At 39.7% G+C, this 16,590-nt stretch overlaps 2 protein-coding genes across 3 annotated transcripts; one reads left to right on the top strand and one right to left on the bottom strand.

Annotated features, from left to right (window-relative positions):
- Positions 1 to 7,022: 7,022 nt before the first annotated feature.
- Positions 7,023 to 9,709, top strand: ccn2a (cellular communication network factor 2a). The gene is made up of 5 exons (XM_046873307.1): positions 7,023 to 7,340; positions 7,507 to 7,723; positions 7,818 to 8,072; positions 8,186 to 8,397; positions 8,511 to 9,709. The coding sequence occupies exons 1-5, from the start codon at positions 7,179 to 7,181 to the stop codon at positions 8,805 to 8,807; spliced, it is 1,143 nt and encodes a 380-aa protein (XP_046729263.1). The 5' UTR covers positions 7,023 to 7,178; the 3' UTR covers positions 8,808 to 9,709.
- Positions 9,469 to 16,312, bottom strand: LOC124401212 (interferon-induced protein 44-like). 2 transcript variants are annotated; one of them, XM_046873305.1, is made up of 9 exons: positions 15,780 to 16,312; positions 15,659 to 15,692; positions 14,974 to 15,025; positions 14,133 to 14,331; positions 13,811 to 13,963; positions 13,542 to 13,713; positions 12,601 to 12,701; positions 10,938 to 12,154; positions 9,469 to 10,321 (listed from the first exon to the last, which is right to left on the bottom strand). In XM_046873305.1, the coding sequence occupies exons 1-8, from the start codon at positions 16,191 to 16,193 to the stop codon at positions 11,948 to 11,950; spliced, it is 1,332 nt and encodes a 443-aa protein (XP_046729261.1). In that variant the 5' UTR covers positions 16,194 to 16,312; the 3' UTR covers positions 9,469 to 10,321; positions 10,938 to 11,947. The 2 variants fall into 2 exon arrangements, with proteins under 2 accessions (XP_046729261.1, XP_046729260.1); XM_046873304.1 differs by having other exon boundaries at positions 15,659 to 16,312.
- Positions 16,313 to 16,590: the final 278 nt, after the last annotated feature.

Below are 16,590 nucleotides of genomic sequence, written 5' to 3' on the forward strand. Positions count from 1 at the left end.
TGAGAAGTTATTTTTCTTCGTTTAGAAAGGATCGTGAGATCGTGACCTAGAGGCCAGAGTCAGAAAGGTAGCACGCAAGTGGTTACGACCGAAAGCAAACACCTATTGCAGAGTTCCAGGTCTTCTTGGTGTGTCACTGTTCCATGCTGGTCTGGCAAATGTCTTGTTCAGTGCCAGCACTAAGACAGGACCTAACCAGGAAATGGCCAGAACTGCAAACACCCAAAACATTTTCTTGGCAGGCCAGAGATACCACTAACTTTTTCAGAGTTATGTTGTTAAAAAAATAGCTTCTGTAGCTGAACCCGGATCTGCATCACCGTGTTCCTGGCTCTTTTCTTACCTTTTAGGGTAATGCTAAACAGAGAAAAGTGCACTGCTTGAAATGCATTTAAGATGCCTTTTCAATGAATGGGTTACCACAAACAATGCTCAGAAAACAAAGGGCCATCGAATTGTTCCTGCTAAAAATCATCACAAAGATTCCAGGACCGAAATGTTTCCAGTTCTGTAATCTACTAGTCATTCCTGTTTTTGTTTTAGGTTTTTTAAATAATGAGTTTTTGTGCAAGGTCATTCCCATCAGCGTAAAAACAAAATATTTGTTATTGGCTTTAGGAAGGAGAAAAGGTTATGGATAATTCCTTTGATTTAGATGGGCTCATCTTTGACCCGAAGCCCTCAACCCCAATGTCCAACAGTGGTATTTATGTAATGAGATGGGATCCGGATTTAGCAGACTTGGTGTTTGTAGAGTCATATAAATTGGATGCGTTGTTTTTGCAAGCGTTAGTCACAGCTATTAGTTCTACATCATTTGTAAGGTACAGTACAGAAGGTGTATTTATTTGTCCAGCAAATAGGGCTCTAGGCCAGACACTGAGTCAGGAGCGATAGATCCCTCACAGTGTAAGAAGCAGACATCCCAGCGCATCCCAGCTCAACACCTCCAGGCCGAACTAGCAGCGGTGCTCGGCTTGTTTACAATTGTTTACACTCTGCATAGAAAAGAACTGAGCAAATTCTGCTAGCAAAATGTGCTACATGGAAGGTGGGAGTTCAGTAGTTAAAGCTCTGGTTTACTGATCGGAAGGACAAGGGTTCAAGCTCTGGTATCGCCCTCATGGGGCTCTATGCCGCCTCTATGCTTCAGGGGTGCTGTTTCACCCTGTGCTCTGAGTTGCTTATGTAGCATTCATTACATTGTTGACAACTCCATTTTGTTTATGCTTTTTATTTGCACCTCAATCCCCTGCAGACGTGTGCTTGGTTTTTGTTATTTAGTTGTATCTGCCCCAGTCTGCTTGGTTTCCTTTCTGTGCACCGTTTTGGGTCCATTCCTGCATTGCTTATTTTGGCTGGATGACTCCGTTCCACAGTGTTGAAATGAATCAGATCTTTTCATGGCTTCTGCCACAGAACTCCAACTCGCAGCAATGCGTTTGATAAAAGTGATAAATAAATCACAACATTTATTTAACAGATATATATATACTGTAAGCTTTTCATGTGTGGTATGGTTTCTCCCAGATACATGCACTTTAACTTTATAGATGGAGCATCATTATGCCAAAACACAAAAGCCCACGAACCTCAAAGTCTTTGGGAAAATAAAAAAAATATATTTTAATGTGAATATGTTCGTAGGATCTGTCTATTTACTCGATATACCAAAGCTTGCCAATGCTCAGGAGAACCTTGCTTATATACGCCATGTCAGTGCATTGATTAAGTCCATTAATGCACATCCAGCAGGTTGTCAGCACATTTCCTGGCACCTTTGAATGTTGTTTTTTTTAGCATCTACGACTTTCCAAACAGTCTCAGATGGTGCACAGGGGGTTTAACGGACAAAGCCGCCCTATTTGCATGAGGTTTGGCCAAGCTACAGCAAACACCAGATCTCTCTGGGAGAGATGAAAACATCGAGTCACATGCGTGGAATGTTCTCGTGGCTGCTCAGTCAGGGGTACAGGGTGCATACCTTGGCGTTGTCTGGGAAAACAGAAGGAAAGTGTACATTTTCGGAAATGGTTCAAAACCACTGGTCAGGCTTCATGAGTACAGAACAGCCAGACACCCAGAGTATCCGTGTGGAATATCGCTGCAGGATTGGAAGCTTTTGCAGACCTGTGTTGGTTTTGCTTCTCTATTTTTATTTGGAACTTTGTGTATCTACTGTAAATCACAGTGTAGGATATATCTATTGTATGGTTTGTTTAGTTCTTGTAACTTAATCAAAGCAACCCCATTTCATTTCTCAACCATAAAGCTGTTTTGTATGTCCATGGTCTTCAAGTCCTCATTGTTTTAAGGTTCTGTTTTTTGTGAAAATCCTAAACTATAAATTTGCTCTCACATTCAACGGTGTCGCGCAAGAACATAACTGTTTTTAAAGCCTCCACACATGCAGGCATACAGTACCTACTTCTATTTAAAGGATGTTCAGACTGGAACAAAAACACTTTGTTTTTTCAAACCTTGCTCTCTGAAATCGAAACCCTGAGGCCTTTTTTCCCTCATTTTTGATCACAGCTTTCACATTCCCATGCCTCGTTTTTTTAATACCCCAATTTCCATATTTTGTCTGTACAGCCAGAATCCTTTCTGCACTAAAAATGATCAAATGATTGCTGTGGGCTTTTTTAGAGACATGAGATGTGGGGCGGTGGGCCAAAGCCAGTCTGGAGTTTGAATCAGCTCAGTCAGAGGTAGTCAGACTGTTTTAAAATCCCCTGAAGTACAGCCCGTAACCACCAATGACCAATGGATGGTCAGTTTGAAGTTTCAAAGCAGGGAACATTCTTTTAGAGGCCAGCCAGCAGCCGGTTATAGAGTCTCTTGATGGTACAGCAGATTGGAGAGAGAGAGAGAAAAAAAAAAAACTTTGCTGATGTTTATTTTATGGCTGTTCACGCCTTTGATGATTCCAGACAGTATAGAGTCTGATCAGGTAGAAAAATATCCTTGAAATGGAGTACAGCTTTGAAGGGGTCTTAAGTAAAAATATAACCAAATCCACCTAATTGTTGATCGAACCCAGTTGATCTCATGCTTTATAACAAAACAGAAGCATCTAATACAATACAATATATTGCACCATTCAATCAGGGGATACATAGCATTGAACATATGTTGAAATGAACCAGACAAGTTCCCATCAAGTTCCCATCAAGTATGGAGATATGTTACAGCTCGCAAAATAGCCATCCATGATGGAAGTGCAATAGCCATGCTCCAGACTGGAAAAACTTCTAAATATTTAGCGTTACCTTAAACAAGGGAGAAAAAAACTTGACCACCGATGACCCCTAAGCAACACAACACTCTGCATTGACACCTGTATCTCCGAATACGTTGCTAAAAAAAGTTTAGTAAAACGCCTTTGAGAAATACTATGAGGATTTAACTACAGTGACATCATCATGCAAGACATGGGTGGGAAGCAAAAGCGAGAGAATGCATGCACTGGAGTGAATCCTATGAGGAATGTTGTGCTGAATCCCACAGGAATTCAGCCACAAAAAGCTCCTATTGCACAACAACAGCTCTGCGAGGGAAACCTCTACATGGGAAACGCTACCAAACCATACCACAGGATTCCCCTTTACCATTTAAAGTGCCAGATCGCCCAGTGAGACAAACTGGAATGCCACAGGACAGTAATTTGATTAGGGTGTAAGACAATCCGCAAGGCTTCTCTAACTAAACACTGTCAGTGTTCAAGGTCAATCAGCTATTCACCAAATAAAAATCAGGATAGAACTTTAAATGACAATTAGAATTAAATTCTGGAAATGATCCCAATTGGAGTAATGCACAATGATGTCCTGAGTTTTTAAATGTATGGTTAATGCACAATATAAAGTTGACCTGTAACCCAATTCTGGTCCATTCTATTAGATTTCAGTGCTGCTATAAGTAAGTTCTACACACATACAGATTTCCAATGAAAACTAAATATTATTATTATTATAAACTAATATGGCTTCCACCATTAGCTGGTGCTTTATGGTGTGGATCCTTTAACACCATAAAAAGTAAACCATAATGTAAAGGTGCAACCTGATGAACTTGATCAGACCATGAAGAAAGACATAAAAAAATATGATCTTGTTCAGCCATTACATTATTCATTTTGTGTCATTGAAATGACTTTTTACCATTTAGGAAGCTTTATGAAGGATGTCCAAGTCAGCCATTTTCTTATTATCGTAATTCCGACCTAATGTTTGTGCGCTAACAATCAAAGTTGTATACTTCTATACTTCTGAGCCATAATCACATGAGTAAGCTGGCTGTGTATCATCAAAAATCTACTCAGCAGCACATAACAGAGGCCGGTTGCGTGATTGGGCCAAGTAAGCAAAAGCAGATTATCTTTCTTCTCCAAGCACAAACGCAAGAACATCTGTTTTACGGTGAAATAATCGAGCCGTGTTTCTGCTGGCCTAGAGCCGACGTGTCTGTTTTTGTGCATAGTGCCTATTCAAATGCATTCGTCTAGTTTTTCACATGTGGAACTAATAATGTGCAGAGGTATTTTTAGAGCTAATACAGAAGGATCTGCTAGACAGCTTTCGGGGTGCAAGTCACAATTCATTTACTAAGCTAATACTTTATGTGTTTGGCAGACGTTAATGGATTTGCAGTTGTTTGCCTCGACATTGATGCGAGAGAATCGGGGACGAGAATCGAGAAAAGAATATTTAGAAACACTTCAAATTCCATTAAACTTCATTGCAGTTTCAGGATGTTTTAGTTACATTTTAATTAAAGCCAAACAATTCATTATTCACGTTTTAACAGTTTGTGTGTACTCGGGTTCATCACTGATTGATGGACAACCCTGGAAGTTTCATGCAGTCAAAACACTAGAGGGCGGAACATTCCACAATGTCCAAAACAAGAACCGAGCACTTTGATCTGGTTACAAATAAATAAATAAAAAATAACCGGTACCACATAGACGGCATATTTCGGTAGAGGGCTGGAAAGTCAATCTGTCAGCTAATGCATTTACTAAAATGGGAGCAGGCTAGACAGAACGAAAATGTGATCCTGGAACCAAACGGCAGCGGAAAATTGCCCCCTGGCAGAACAAAAAGTATTTGAGATCTGTTATTTTTGCTCGGAGAACAATAAACCACCTAGAAATTACAACCCAAAAAAAGCCCCCCAGCCTCCCTTTCCATTGGTAAGGAGTCGGAAATGCAGCCACATGGCCACATCCCTCCTAAAGGGTAATTATAACCGCTATGCACATGCCTCTATTTTCCCTGGAGATGGAAGCCTTTCCATTGCATCATCAAATACTGACCTTTGATCCCATCAACATGGCCGTCTCTGTCTATGCAAATTCAGTTCCACTTACATCACCTCACTCCGTTTAGAATATGGGCAACTCTTCCTACATTAATGTGTAACTCCACATGGGGGGTAAATGTGGCCTCTGGAATGCTTATTCAGGAATAAACTCCTTGCTGGAGGTACATTTCGTTGTCAGTTTTGACCCACACAAAGCGGCACAAATTAAAGTTTAAACATATTGAATCAAAGTGAATCAGAGCAGAACATATTTATTCCTTTTCTGGGAGGTAGGAATGCAGGTGCTACAGTTAGCATCAAGAATGACGTTCAGACACCTAAGAGACGCCACACACAGAGCCGGTTTATTTTGCGGGACACTCGCCCCACGTGGTTAATGATTGGCAGGCCGTCGGGTCACACACGGATGGCATGATGAGCCCTGGCAGGCTAGAGCTAACCGCTGTGTGTGTGTGTGTGTGTGTTTCTGTGTGTGTTTCTGTTTGTGTGTGTGTGTGTGTGTGTGTGTGTGTGTGTGTGTGTGTGTAGGTGTGGTTGTTCAGTGTTTTTGTGCAAGAACTGGCAGCCTTGTGCTCAAAAGGAATGAGAGCTTGTTGACAGACAGGGTACATTAGCATTCAGCAAGGCCGTTTCCAGATGGAGTTCTTACTGTACTGCATTGGCCAGACCGCAGCGAGAGAGAACGACAGAACAAGGGAGGAGGAGAAAGAGAAAGCTCACAAGAGACATAGGGCCTGGAGTGAAGATTCCCTTATAAGGCAGGCTTCCTCCGAGACAGCATGCGTGTAGGAAAAGCATGTCTGCTGGCATAACCGGCGCATTCCTGCAGCTCTCGCTCGGAGCTTTTCATTTCCGATTGGCCGCCGTGCAAGGGCCAGCACTCCCTTTCCTAATGGGAGGGGGTATGGGGTCTTTATTTTTTCACTTTCAAAATACACAAATGTACAAGTCTAGCCACTTTCCTGCGGCTCTGCATCTCTGTCTGGATCCACACACCTGCACTGTGTAGTGCATAGAAATAACTGTAACAAACAGTGATTAGGACCAAAACCTCAGACAAAAAAAAAATAAATAAAAAAAAAGAACCAGCCACATACATTAATACACACTTCAGAGCCATATTTCTATCTCCCTATAAAAGCAAACATACAGTACATATATTACATGTGTGTACTATTGTATACATGACAGTCTATAGATATGAACCACTAAAATCACTTTTACTGATTTGACATAGTCAATAAAATCCATTTAATCACAATAATTTATTTTCCTCTTAAAAACAAATATGTGCACCTGGCATTGCCTGGTGGTGAAAACATGATGCTGTTGTCTTATTTGATGTACCCCAATTACCTAAAGATAAAAAGAACTACTTAAACACACACACACACACACACACACACACACACACACACACACACACACACACACGTGTATATATACGAAGTTGCAGGATAGTGCCAAAGCTGCACTTTTTATTTTGCTATGTGACAGTTCCCTCTAGGTCTCAGACAGCTGGAATGTAGGATGGCAGGGGGTGCGATTCTTAGTGTGGGGAGAAGTGGAGGAGTGGAGGAGAGGTGGAGAGGAGGAGGAGGGCAGGAAACGAGGAAAGTATGCCAGGAATGTCCATGTTTATCCAGAGCTCCATTCAGCCAGTGGCGGCCCACCGCAGCTCGATGGGTATAAAGGCGGACCCTGTTGCTGCCTTCAACTCAGAACGACTCTGACTTCCCTTAGAGAGAAGTGACGAGGGCTGAGCAGGCAAAGCAGCAGCCTACAGAAACTACAACTTTTTTTTGCTGGAAAGGAGAAGCCCTTAACCTCAACGAGATCGACTTGATCGGATGCGAGACAGAGAGACAGAAGACTTTAAAGCTCTGAAGACTTTAAAAGCACCCAAGGAAGAGAATTTTTTTTACACACTTTTGAAACGACAGAAGACGAAAGAGAAAATGTTTTCCGGAATGAGTCTGATTTTTGCACTCTGCTTCACTTTCTTCGCCTGGGTAAGTTTAGTTTAGTATAGTTCTTACTATAGCACCATGTAGGATTTTAAAATGCATTTAGAGTCCAATAGTAACCAAGCAATTGAGAAGCTTTTTCTACTCTGAATGTAGGTTTTTGAAGGACAGGAATGAGATTGTAACGGTTTTTGACTTTTGTTATGTACAGGCAGGAGCTCAGGAGTGCCCCAGTCAGTGCAAGTGCCCTGATGTGGCCCCACAATGCCCCCCAGGTGACAGCTTGGTCCTGGATGCCTGTGGGTGCTGCCGTGTGTGTGCTAAACAGCTGGGTGAGCTGTGCACTGAGAGAGATGTGTGTGATCCTCACAAAGGTCTCTATTGTGACTATGGGTCACCAAACAACCGACGAATCGGAGTCTGCACCGGTAAGCTTTCGTTACAGAAACCTCTCCTCATTACAGTTACTATCATCCCCTCTTTCTATAGAGTCTAAACATCTCTATAATGTTTTTGCAACAGCTCGGGAGGGCGCCCCCTGCGTGTTCGGAGGAAATGTCTACCGCAGCGGCGAATCGTTCCAGAGCAGCTGCAAGTACCAGTGTACCTGCCTGGATGGCGCCGTGGGTTGCGTGCCACTCTGCGGCATGGACGTAAGGCTCCCCAGCCCAGACTGCCCTATGCCTCGCAGGGTCAAGGTGCCAGGAAAATGCTGTGAGGAATGGGTGTGTGATTCCCCCCCAACCACCAACTCCTTCATGGGCTCTTTTCTGCCAGGTGAATAGCAAGTCTCAAAATCTCAAAAATATTGATGTGAAACATGCTACTTGTCCAATATAAAAAATTATGTCACTGGTATTGACTGAACGTTTCTACATTTTTGGATGTAGCTTACAGAAAAGAAGAGACCTATGGCCCAGATCCTTCTATCATGCGAGAGAACTGCTTGGTTCAGACCACTGAATGGAGTGCTTGCTCAAAGACGTGCGGCCTCGGCATTTCCACTCGTGTGACCAACGACAACCGCGAGTGCCGTTTGGAGAAGCAGTCCCGCCTCTGCATGGTCCGTCCCTGCGAATCCCATCTGGAGGAGAAAATCAAGGTAGGAATCAATAGACCGCATCTTCTCAACCAAGTCCTTCTTATAGTCTGTTTACTTTACACTGTATATAGAGATTAGGTCTTAACACTGCTCTTGTTTTGTTCCTTTAACAGAAAGGAAAGAAGTGCATCCGTACGCCTCGTGTCTCTAAACCCATGAAGTTCGAGGTTTCAGGCTGCACCACCACCAAAGCGTACCGACCCAAGTTTTGCGGCGTGTGTACCGACGGCCGCTGCTGTACCCCCCACAGGACCACGACTCTGCCCGTCGAGTTCAAGTGCCCTGACGGCCAGATCATGAAGAAACAAATGATGGTGATCAAGACATGCGCATGCCACTACAACTGCCCAAGTGAAAACGACATCTTCGAGTCCCTCTACTACAAGAAGATGCACGGTGACACGGCTTGAGCAAGGACAGCATGAACCGAGCGAAGAAAATTCCGTCCACTTGAACCAGATTCCCATCTCATATCACAGAACTGTACTCATCTTGTTTTATGTCTATTGTCTTAGATTTTTTTTGGTTTGTTTGTTGTTTTTGTTGTGCCTTTATTTGTTATCTGTATTATCATAGCCAGTGTGTCACAATGGATGTTGGGGGCGTTTTGGCCTCAGAGTGGGTGAGAACGGATAAAAACCAAACCGTCGTTAGAAAAAAAAAAAACGACAAAATGTTACTGCACTATAAATTTGGCAACACACGAATTCGTTGCTGATTAACCTAATTACGGTATTTGCCTCCCCTAAATTGTGGTGGGCGGATCTAAAGAGTGGTGAGAGGTGAGGAGGGCAGCAGAATTTAACCTCAGTATAGGAGCTAGAACGCCTCACTGATGTGAGAAAGAGAGAGAGCGAGAGAATGAATGTGCCCTTGTTTGTAGCTAACAAAACTCTAGCCAAGTTTTTTTTTTTGGAGATGTTAAGACCAGCAGAAGGTGGTTCCTGCAGCACTGAGTGTCAAAACTTCGACGAACCGACTCAAAGAGAGTTGGTATTTTGTCCGAAAGAAAAAGAAAAAAAGAAAAAAAACGACTGGACGATTTGCAGCTTCATTCCTTTTTTAAAAGTATTTTCTTTGAACAATGTAAATAATGTACATAATGTTTGTACAGATTAAGTTAATTTAAATTGAAAACCTTTGTTATTTGTCTCGCTTCAGTTTGTGTGTAATGATCGCTTCTTTTTTTGCGCTGACGTGACTGTTCTTGTTGCAGTTCTTGTATTATTTTATTGAGAAATGTGACCAAAAAGTTACATGTTTTCACTTTTTTCTTTTGTAGTTTGGAATAAAATGTTATATTTTTATATAACTCACGTGTCTGGCTGTTTTGAATAACAAACGTCTAACGTTCTGATTGGAAGTTCACATGTTCCTCATTGACAGACACATACAGGACACTGTATTCATGACTCTGAAGCCACTACCACACATTGCATTTACCATAAAGTATATTATATATAGATATATCTAGTAATGCACAATTTTACTAACATTCCCAGGAAACTGAAAGAATTTGAGAATTTTTGTGTTTAAATAATAAGTCAAGCACCGTTGTGTCAATAATTCCTTTCCTTATAGAGACATTCGGTCCTCACATAAATATTAAAACATGCACAAACATATACTCATAGTTTTGAGACTGGTCGGAACTATAGGAAAAAATTTACAAAACACTTCATCAGTGTACACACACACACACACACACACACACAGACACACACACACACACAAAATAGAAATGTTGAACACACATTCCTGACTGTGTGTACACTGATTTAACACAACTAAGCTCTTAAGAGAAATGAAGACCAACACACACAAGATGACGTAATTCCTATGACCTCAAATTCTCTTATTAAGCCGGACGATAAGAGGGACCTCAATAAGAACGCATGATCCATCCATCTCTAGAGTCCGTGACCTTGAGCAGAAGAAAAAATAAATAAATAAATCACTTTTTGAGTTTTTATGAATTATATTTTGTCTGTATTTGTCCCCATTTAGCGATGAATGGTTTTTAAATATAACGAACCTGAGAAAAAAAATGACACATTCATAGATATGTTGCTTGTATACCGAGAATTAAAGTATCTGATACACACATTCAGTTCTCTGTTTTAATTAATATTTTAGATGCAGCGCATTAAACATTATATCAAATGTAAAACTTGTGTATTAAGTGTCTTGTGTTTACAAAGAAATCAGATTTATCTTCAGTTTTAAATCAGCAATGTGGACTTATATTAACTACGTGGATTTATAAGGTCTAGAGACACGCACACTGCCAAAACTAAAACAGTACCGCCCTCTTGTGGACAACTGTAATATAACTTTTTCAACAGACACAAACATGAAAGAAACAACCCCTAAAATCAGCAACATATCAAGTAACAAAGTATAACTGATAACTTCAGATCATGAGTGGCAACACATCAAAACATAAGGGTTAAGATCAGAACATTGATGACAGAACATTAAATCCTAAACTAGAACATAACATACAATAATAAAGAGTGACTCAGGAAACAAAGACTTACACAGATGTCTCGAGAAACAAAAGTGGACTCAAAATTCAACTTAGAAATCTGTCAGAGTTTTGGACACTTCAAGAGGTCTGAACATAGCGACAATGAAGCAACAAAACCCAACACAAAAGACACAAATATACTGAGGACTAACAAGGACCAGGTGAAAAAACTTGGGACACTGTGTGGGACTAGAGGATAGTGAGTAGGCGCCCAGTGGCGACACCTGGTGGCGAGAAATGGAAGCACAGTCACAGAATGTGATAAGTTTTAGGTGTGTTCTATTTCTTAAGTTATCATGTAAATACTATTCTAATTCTAATTCTTAATGGTAAAGTAGTAAAAAGATTTACTTAAAGAAAAATGAAATTATCTTTTGCTATCATTTCAAATAAAATGAAACTTTGTGAATAAAGAGGCTTTCAGTCGTGGATTAAAGAGGAGCAAAAAACAGCTTTATTGCAGTCAATCAGCACGTCATATGAGCTCAAACAGCAATATCACAAACCCCAAATCCTTAAAACTCACGATCATTTACATATTTCTCAGAGATTCCTCCACTACTTTTAAAGTCTCATCTAACTCATTTGCATATTCCATAAATTTCTCTTCCTTTTTTGGAGGTCTCGCTAATCTCCTCCTTGTGCTAGTTACATATTTATGTGATTTTATTCTGATGCCAAACCAATTTAAACATTAAAAATACTAAAGATTCACTTACTTTATATATAGTTTCTAGCATAAAGATCGCATATTGCTTGGTGCAAAAGTGAAGATTATATTTTGCCTCATATGTTTTTATGTTTATTTCCCCCTACGTTAATTTTGATTATATTTTATAACGAAGAATCTCTATATAATTAACTGTTAGACTACGACTGAGATTAGAAATGTTGAAATGAAGCTTCTTCAGCAATTTGAGCTACAGGAGCTCAACAAGTGACATGATGAAGAGATAATTAGTGTTTTTCACTTCACTGCTCATAATGTTATAATGACAATGTTATGCCTAATTAGCCCACTTAGTTAGGGTATATCAACGACCTCGACAGGGGCCACTGAACAGGATACTGGTCCTCCAGTGTGTCGTCCACAGCCTGTAGGATGCTCATAACTGCACTCAGGAGCAGGATGTCGGTGTTGCAGTCCACAGTCAGCTGGGAAACGTAGTTCTTCACCGGCAGTACGTAGCACAACGGCAATCCCACCAACTCGGCAGCTTTCTCCATCTGTGTACAGACGAGAGAGGGAATAAAAGGTGTAACTATTTTCAAAACACTGTATTTTATATTTGAATAATATGAAACCACACAGAAGAATATGATTCTTCTGTTCCATAGCATAGGCTATGACATAACATTTTCCTTTCACTTGAGACCCAAACCTGTTGCAGCATGGTAATGTCCCTGTGCACAAAGCCAGCTTTATGAAGATCTGCTTTACTGGAGATGTTTTGGAGTGGAAGATCACCTGCTATTAAACCCTATTGAACACATTTGGAACTCTGACTGCACCCCAGGCCTCCTGACTTCACTGAAATCTCACCAATCTTCAAATGCATACCCCAGCATTTAGCAGAACATCTTCCCAGAGGAATGAAGGTTATAAATGTGCACATCATCTTATAGATCAAAATCAAGCTGTGCCAATTCTCTGATACAGAAGAACATCGTACCTTCTCCTGCACATTACGGCTGGAGTAGACATGCATCAAGTTCTCCTGTACTGCCGGACACACCTGGTCCACATGAGTGAGCAAAATCAGCAGAGGGATTCCTGTATGAAAGAACACCACAATTTTGAAAAAAGGATTGTTCACAGCTGGAATCAGGAATTATGTGCGTTTTGTATTTAATTTTATAAAAAAAAAAATAATAATAATTATTATTATTATTGTATTTATATATATATATATACATATATATATATATATATATATATATATATATATATATATATATATATATATATATATAAAACGTATTGATTTATTTTATTTTTCTTCTTCTTTTTTTTTTTACTTTTACTTTTTTTTGTTTTTTTTTATTAAAAAAACTGCTGTGGTGTAAGAAAAATAAAATATATAAATAAATTCTTCTTCATCACACAATCCACCTGTTGATTATATTCTTATAACCTCATGTCAGGAAAGTTGAGTGGATCTTCAAAAATAAATATTAAATAATATCAAATAAAAATAGTAAAAATAGTAAAAAAAACAAATAATAATGTTTATTTTATTTAATCAGTTTAATTTGTGCCAATTTAATAGATTACTCAATTGAATCAATATAATAAAAGAATTGTATTGGATTCATTTGATTTATTTTATTATTAGATATTTTAATTTGTATTTCAACCAAGCAGGCATTTTATTTAAAATGATAACAAATAAACAATAAATAAATTATGTTAATTAAAAAAAAAATGAGCAAGTTGATTTGCATGTTTTGCATTTCTTCCCCCTGACCGTACCAAGCCTTAATAGTTTATTATGGAAACTGAACGCTTTATAAAGATCTGTGCAGTGGTCTGACGTCTTCCACTGAACCACACATAACAATATTCTCCTCCAGACACCAGTGTAGGCATGACCCAGGATGAAGTCTCTCTTACCCAACTCTGAAGTGGTTGTGTGCAGCTTCCTGAGTGTAGACTTCAAGCTGCTGGGGTATGATCCTAATTTGTAGGCATCAAGCATGAAGAGGACGCAGTGGACCTGCTCATTTATGGAAGGGTTTTTTTTGTAGCCACTTACAGCATCTGTGGCTGGAGCATCAGGCTGGAACTGCAGCAGCACATTCAACAATAAGCTCTAAAAACATAGACACATGAACAGAATTGTTATAAAATCAATCAGACTACATTGAGTTGCCGAGCTGGACCTTGTATCCTTTAGGGATGTGGCCTTTAATGACAGAAATTGCATCTGCAGAAGACAAACCAGTAGAGTCGTCATCTCCAAAAGCCATCATGTCACAGAAACTCAGAACTGTCGGAGAACCTCCTTTACCTCCACGGATATCATAATTATTCAGCTGGGTAAAAGAAAAAACAATTAACAGAGCTAAATAATCCTATCTTTAAGTATCTGCTAACAGTTAGAGGTGAAAAATCTGAAGTATTAGAATATTAGTGTCCAATATGTATATTTATTTGTTTGGGTTCTGCATTGATATTAAATTTCCCAGTAGAGATTTCCACAACCTTCTTGGTGAACCCGTTTACTGCCGTCCCGACGTTGGGCAGATGGACAATCCGCTTGTACATGGTGGATCGGATGGAGTTGATGAAGCAGGATTTCCCAGAACCCACTGGGCCCAAGAGCAAAGCCTTCATCTGTGACACTGGATAATTTGTAGGCAGCTTGAAGGAGACAAACTCCTTCCTTAGGCTTTCCCTTGTCCTGAACAACAAGTTATTGATACATTGCAGTTAGGAAGAAGAAGCACAGCCATTGTATGAACTTGTCCAGACCAAACCATAATGGCAAACATAAAATGATGATGGAGGACCTTTAATCCTCGACTTAAACATAAACATGCTCCTCTCAAATCTAACCAGGTCCATATTATATGGACAGACATATTAGGACACCAGACTTTTCCAGAAATTCTCCCTTCACTTTAACTAGGAGACCCAAACCTGTTCCAGCATGACACAAAGTGCACAAAGCCAGCTCCATGGAGATCTGCTCTACATGGGTTGGATGTGTGTGGAAGATCTGCTTTAGAGTTCAAACCCTGCTGAACACGTTCAAGACATATTAAAAAAACACCCAGGCCTCCTCACTTCCTCACCTACATCAGAACCTGACTTTCCTTAAGCCATTGTGGCTGAATGAAATCCCACAAATCTCCACAAACTCCAGTGGAACATCTTCCCAGAAGAGTGGAGCTCATTATACCAAGAAATTAGGACTAAATGTGGAATGGGATGATTAAGCATAAATATAAAATATATTTTCTAAGATCTTTTCCTAGATGGCTGGATTATATTATATTATAATACAAATATTATATTGTAATCCATGATATCAGTGACTTACGTATCAGTCCAGGACACTTCTCTCCAAGGGGTTGGAAAAAGACCAAACACATCTGAAATAAAAACAAACCTCATGCAGCTTATAAGCATCAGTTACTGCCAGTCATCATCATGCAGTTCAGCTCCAACCTGCTCATTCTTTCATTTCTGTATAATTCTAAGTTTATATAATTGTAAATTCACAGCCTATTGTACATTTTCTATTTATCTATTTATCTATCTATCTATCTATCTATCTATCTATCTATCTATCTATCTTTCATGGTATTTATTTGAAAGTAACTGATGTAACCTTAATATCTAAGATTTATTTTTTTTTATTGTAAAGTGTTCACATAGAGGAAATATATTGGGGAAAATAGTAATATAATTTAAAAAACAATGCAGCCTTGCAATTACAGGGTTTTTTCTTTCTTGACAAGGATGTATTTATCTAGGTGTGATTGATTGCTTTGCACCCTGTGACTGCTATGAACACAGAAATGTTTTACAGTTTTACAGTTTACAGTTCACCCCACCTGACTTAAACCAGGTACATAGAAAAAAATATATGTATATTAACTGAGCAACAGACCTACTTTGCTGAACTAAAAATGGCTAAAAGTCAAAGTTTTCTTCAATAAGCACAGCTAAAAGATCAGTTTAAAGGTTAGTTAGTTACTTTAACATCTGGTTAATAAATGTACCTTGGACACGGTGCAGCTCCACATCTGCACAGCACTTTTCCTGTGACCATGTCGGGCCATATTCTTCATCTTTGTAGAAGCTCGCGTACAATTTATAATTTTCCAATTTCAAGTTTAAGCAGCTCCCAAAAGCAATAACATCTGCAGTTTGAGTATAAGTTGTTGAACTTCCAAAACCAAACCCATCCTGATGATGTGCAGCCTTTTGTCTGCTGACTGTGATGGCTTTGGCAGCATTTATCACAGGAAACTGTTTGGCATCATGTTCCTTAATTTCAAACACAAACGCTTCTGCATCAGAGAACTCTGTTCCACATTTCAGAGATTTACTCATGAAAGCCCCTCGGACTGAACCCGACGGCAGAAACACTGCGATGAAAAATTTGCCGTAGTTGTCGAAGCTGGAGAGGAGCTGAGCTACATTAGCTCCATGATGACTGCTCTTGTAGAGAAGATGAAGACGAACAGGAGTGGAGAAAAAATTCTGTAGCAGCTTCTCCTGCTCATTGTTTAGGGAAGACACGATGGAAGCCATCAGGGAAATGATCAATCGGGGAAAAACACAAAAGTCCTGCCTGTCAAGAAAATACGTCACAATGAGTGCATGCAAGAAGGAGAAGAAACAAAACTGAAACTAAACCAGCCCTGATCACATCTTTATTTAAAGGGGAAGAACAACATGCTCGGGTAGTGATGGCTCGGATTCCAGGTTACTGGTCAGAAGATCATGGGTTCAAGACCCTTTATTTGAACAAATTCTAGTTAGATGTAATGTTGTGAAATGTCCGAGACTTAACTGTTATAGCTGCAATCATTCCCTACTCATCTCCCTCTATTCTGCATTATTAGATCTTTTTCTACTTCACTCATTTTACTGACAAACTCAAAAATGTAAAATGCTTATCCTTATCCAGAGCCACTTACACCTGAGC

Source organism: Silurus meridionalis, chromosome 18 (genome assembly GCF_014805685.1).
Source record: "Silurus meridionalis isolate SWU-2019-XX chromosome 18, ASM1480568v1, whole genome shotgun sequence".
NCBI classification, from domain to species: domain Eukaryota; kingdom Metazoa; phylum Chordata; class Actinopteri; order Siluriformes; family Siluridae; genus Silurus; species Silurus meridionalis.

What these genes read in the sequence shown, in the direction of transcription:
- ccn2a (XM_046873307.1), top strand. Translation starts at nt 7,179, where the DNA reads ATGCGAGACAGAGAGACAGAAGACTTTAAAGCTCTGAAGACTTTAAAA. An exon ending in GCTTCACTTTCTTCGCCTGG is followed by an intron (nt 7,341 to 7,506) that starts GTAAGTTTAGTT and finishes TGTTATGTACAG; the next exon opens with GCAGGAGCTCAGGAGTGCCC. An exon ending in ACGAATCGGAGTCTGCACCG is followed by an intron (nt 7,724 to 7,817) that starts GTAAGCTTTCGT and finishes TTTTTGCAACAG; the next exon opens with CTCGGGAGGGCGCCCCCTGC.
- LOC124401212 (XM_046873304.1), bottom strand. Translation starts at nt 16,193, where the DNA reads ATGGCTTCCATCGTGTCTTCCCTAAACAATGAGCAGGAGAAGCTGCTA. An exon ending in TAAACGGGTTCACCAAGAAG is followed by an intron (nt 13,964 to 14,132) that starts GTTGTGGAAATC and finishes TCTTTTACCCAG; the next exon opens with CTGAATAATTATGATATCCG. An exon ending in CACAACCACTTCAGAGTTGG is followed by an intron (nt 12,702 to 13,541) that starts GTAAGAGAGACT and finishes TCTTTCATACAG; the next exon opens with GAATCCCTCTGCTGATTTTG.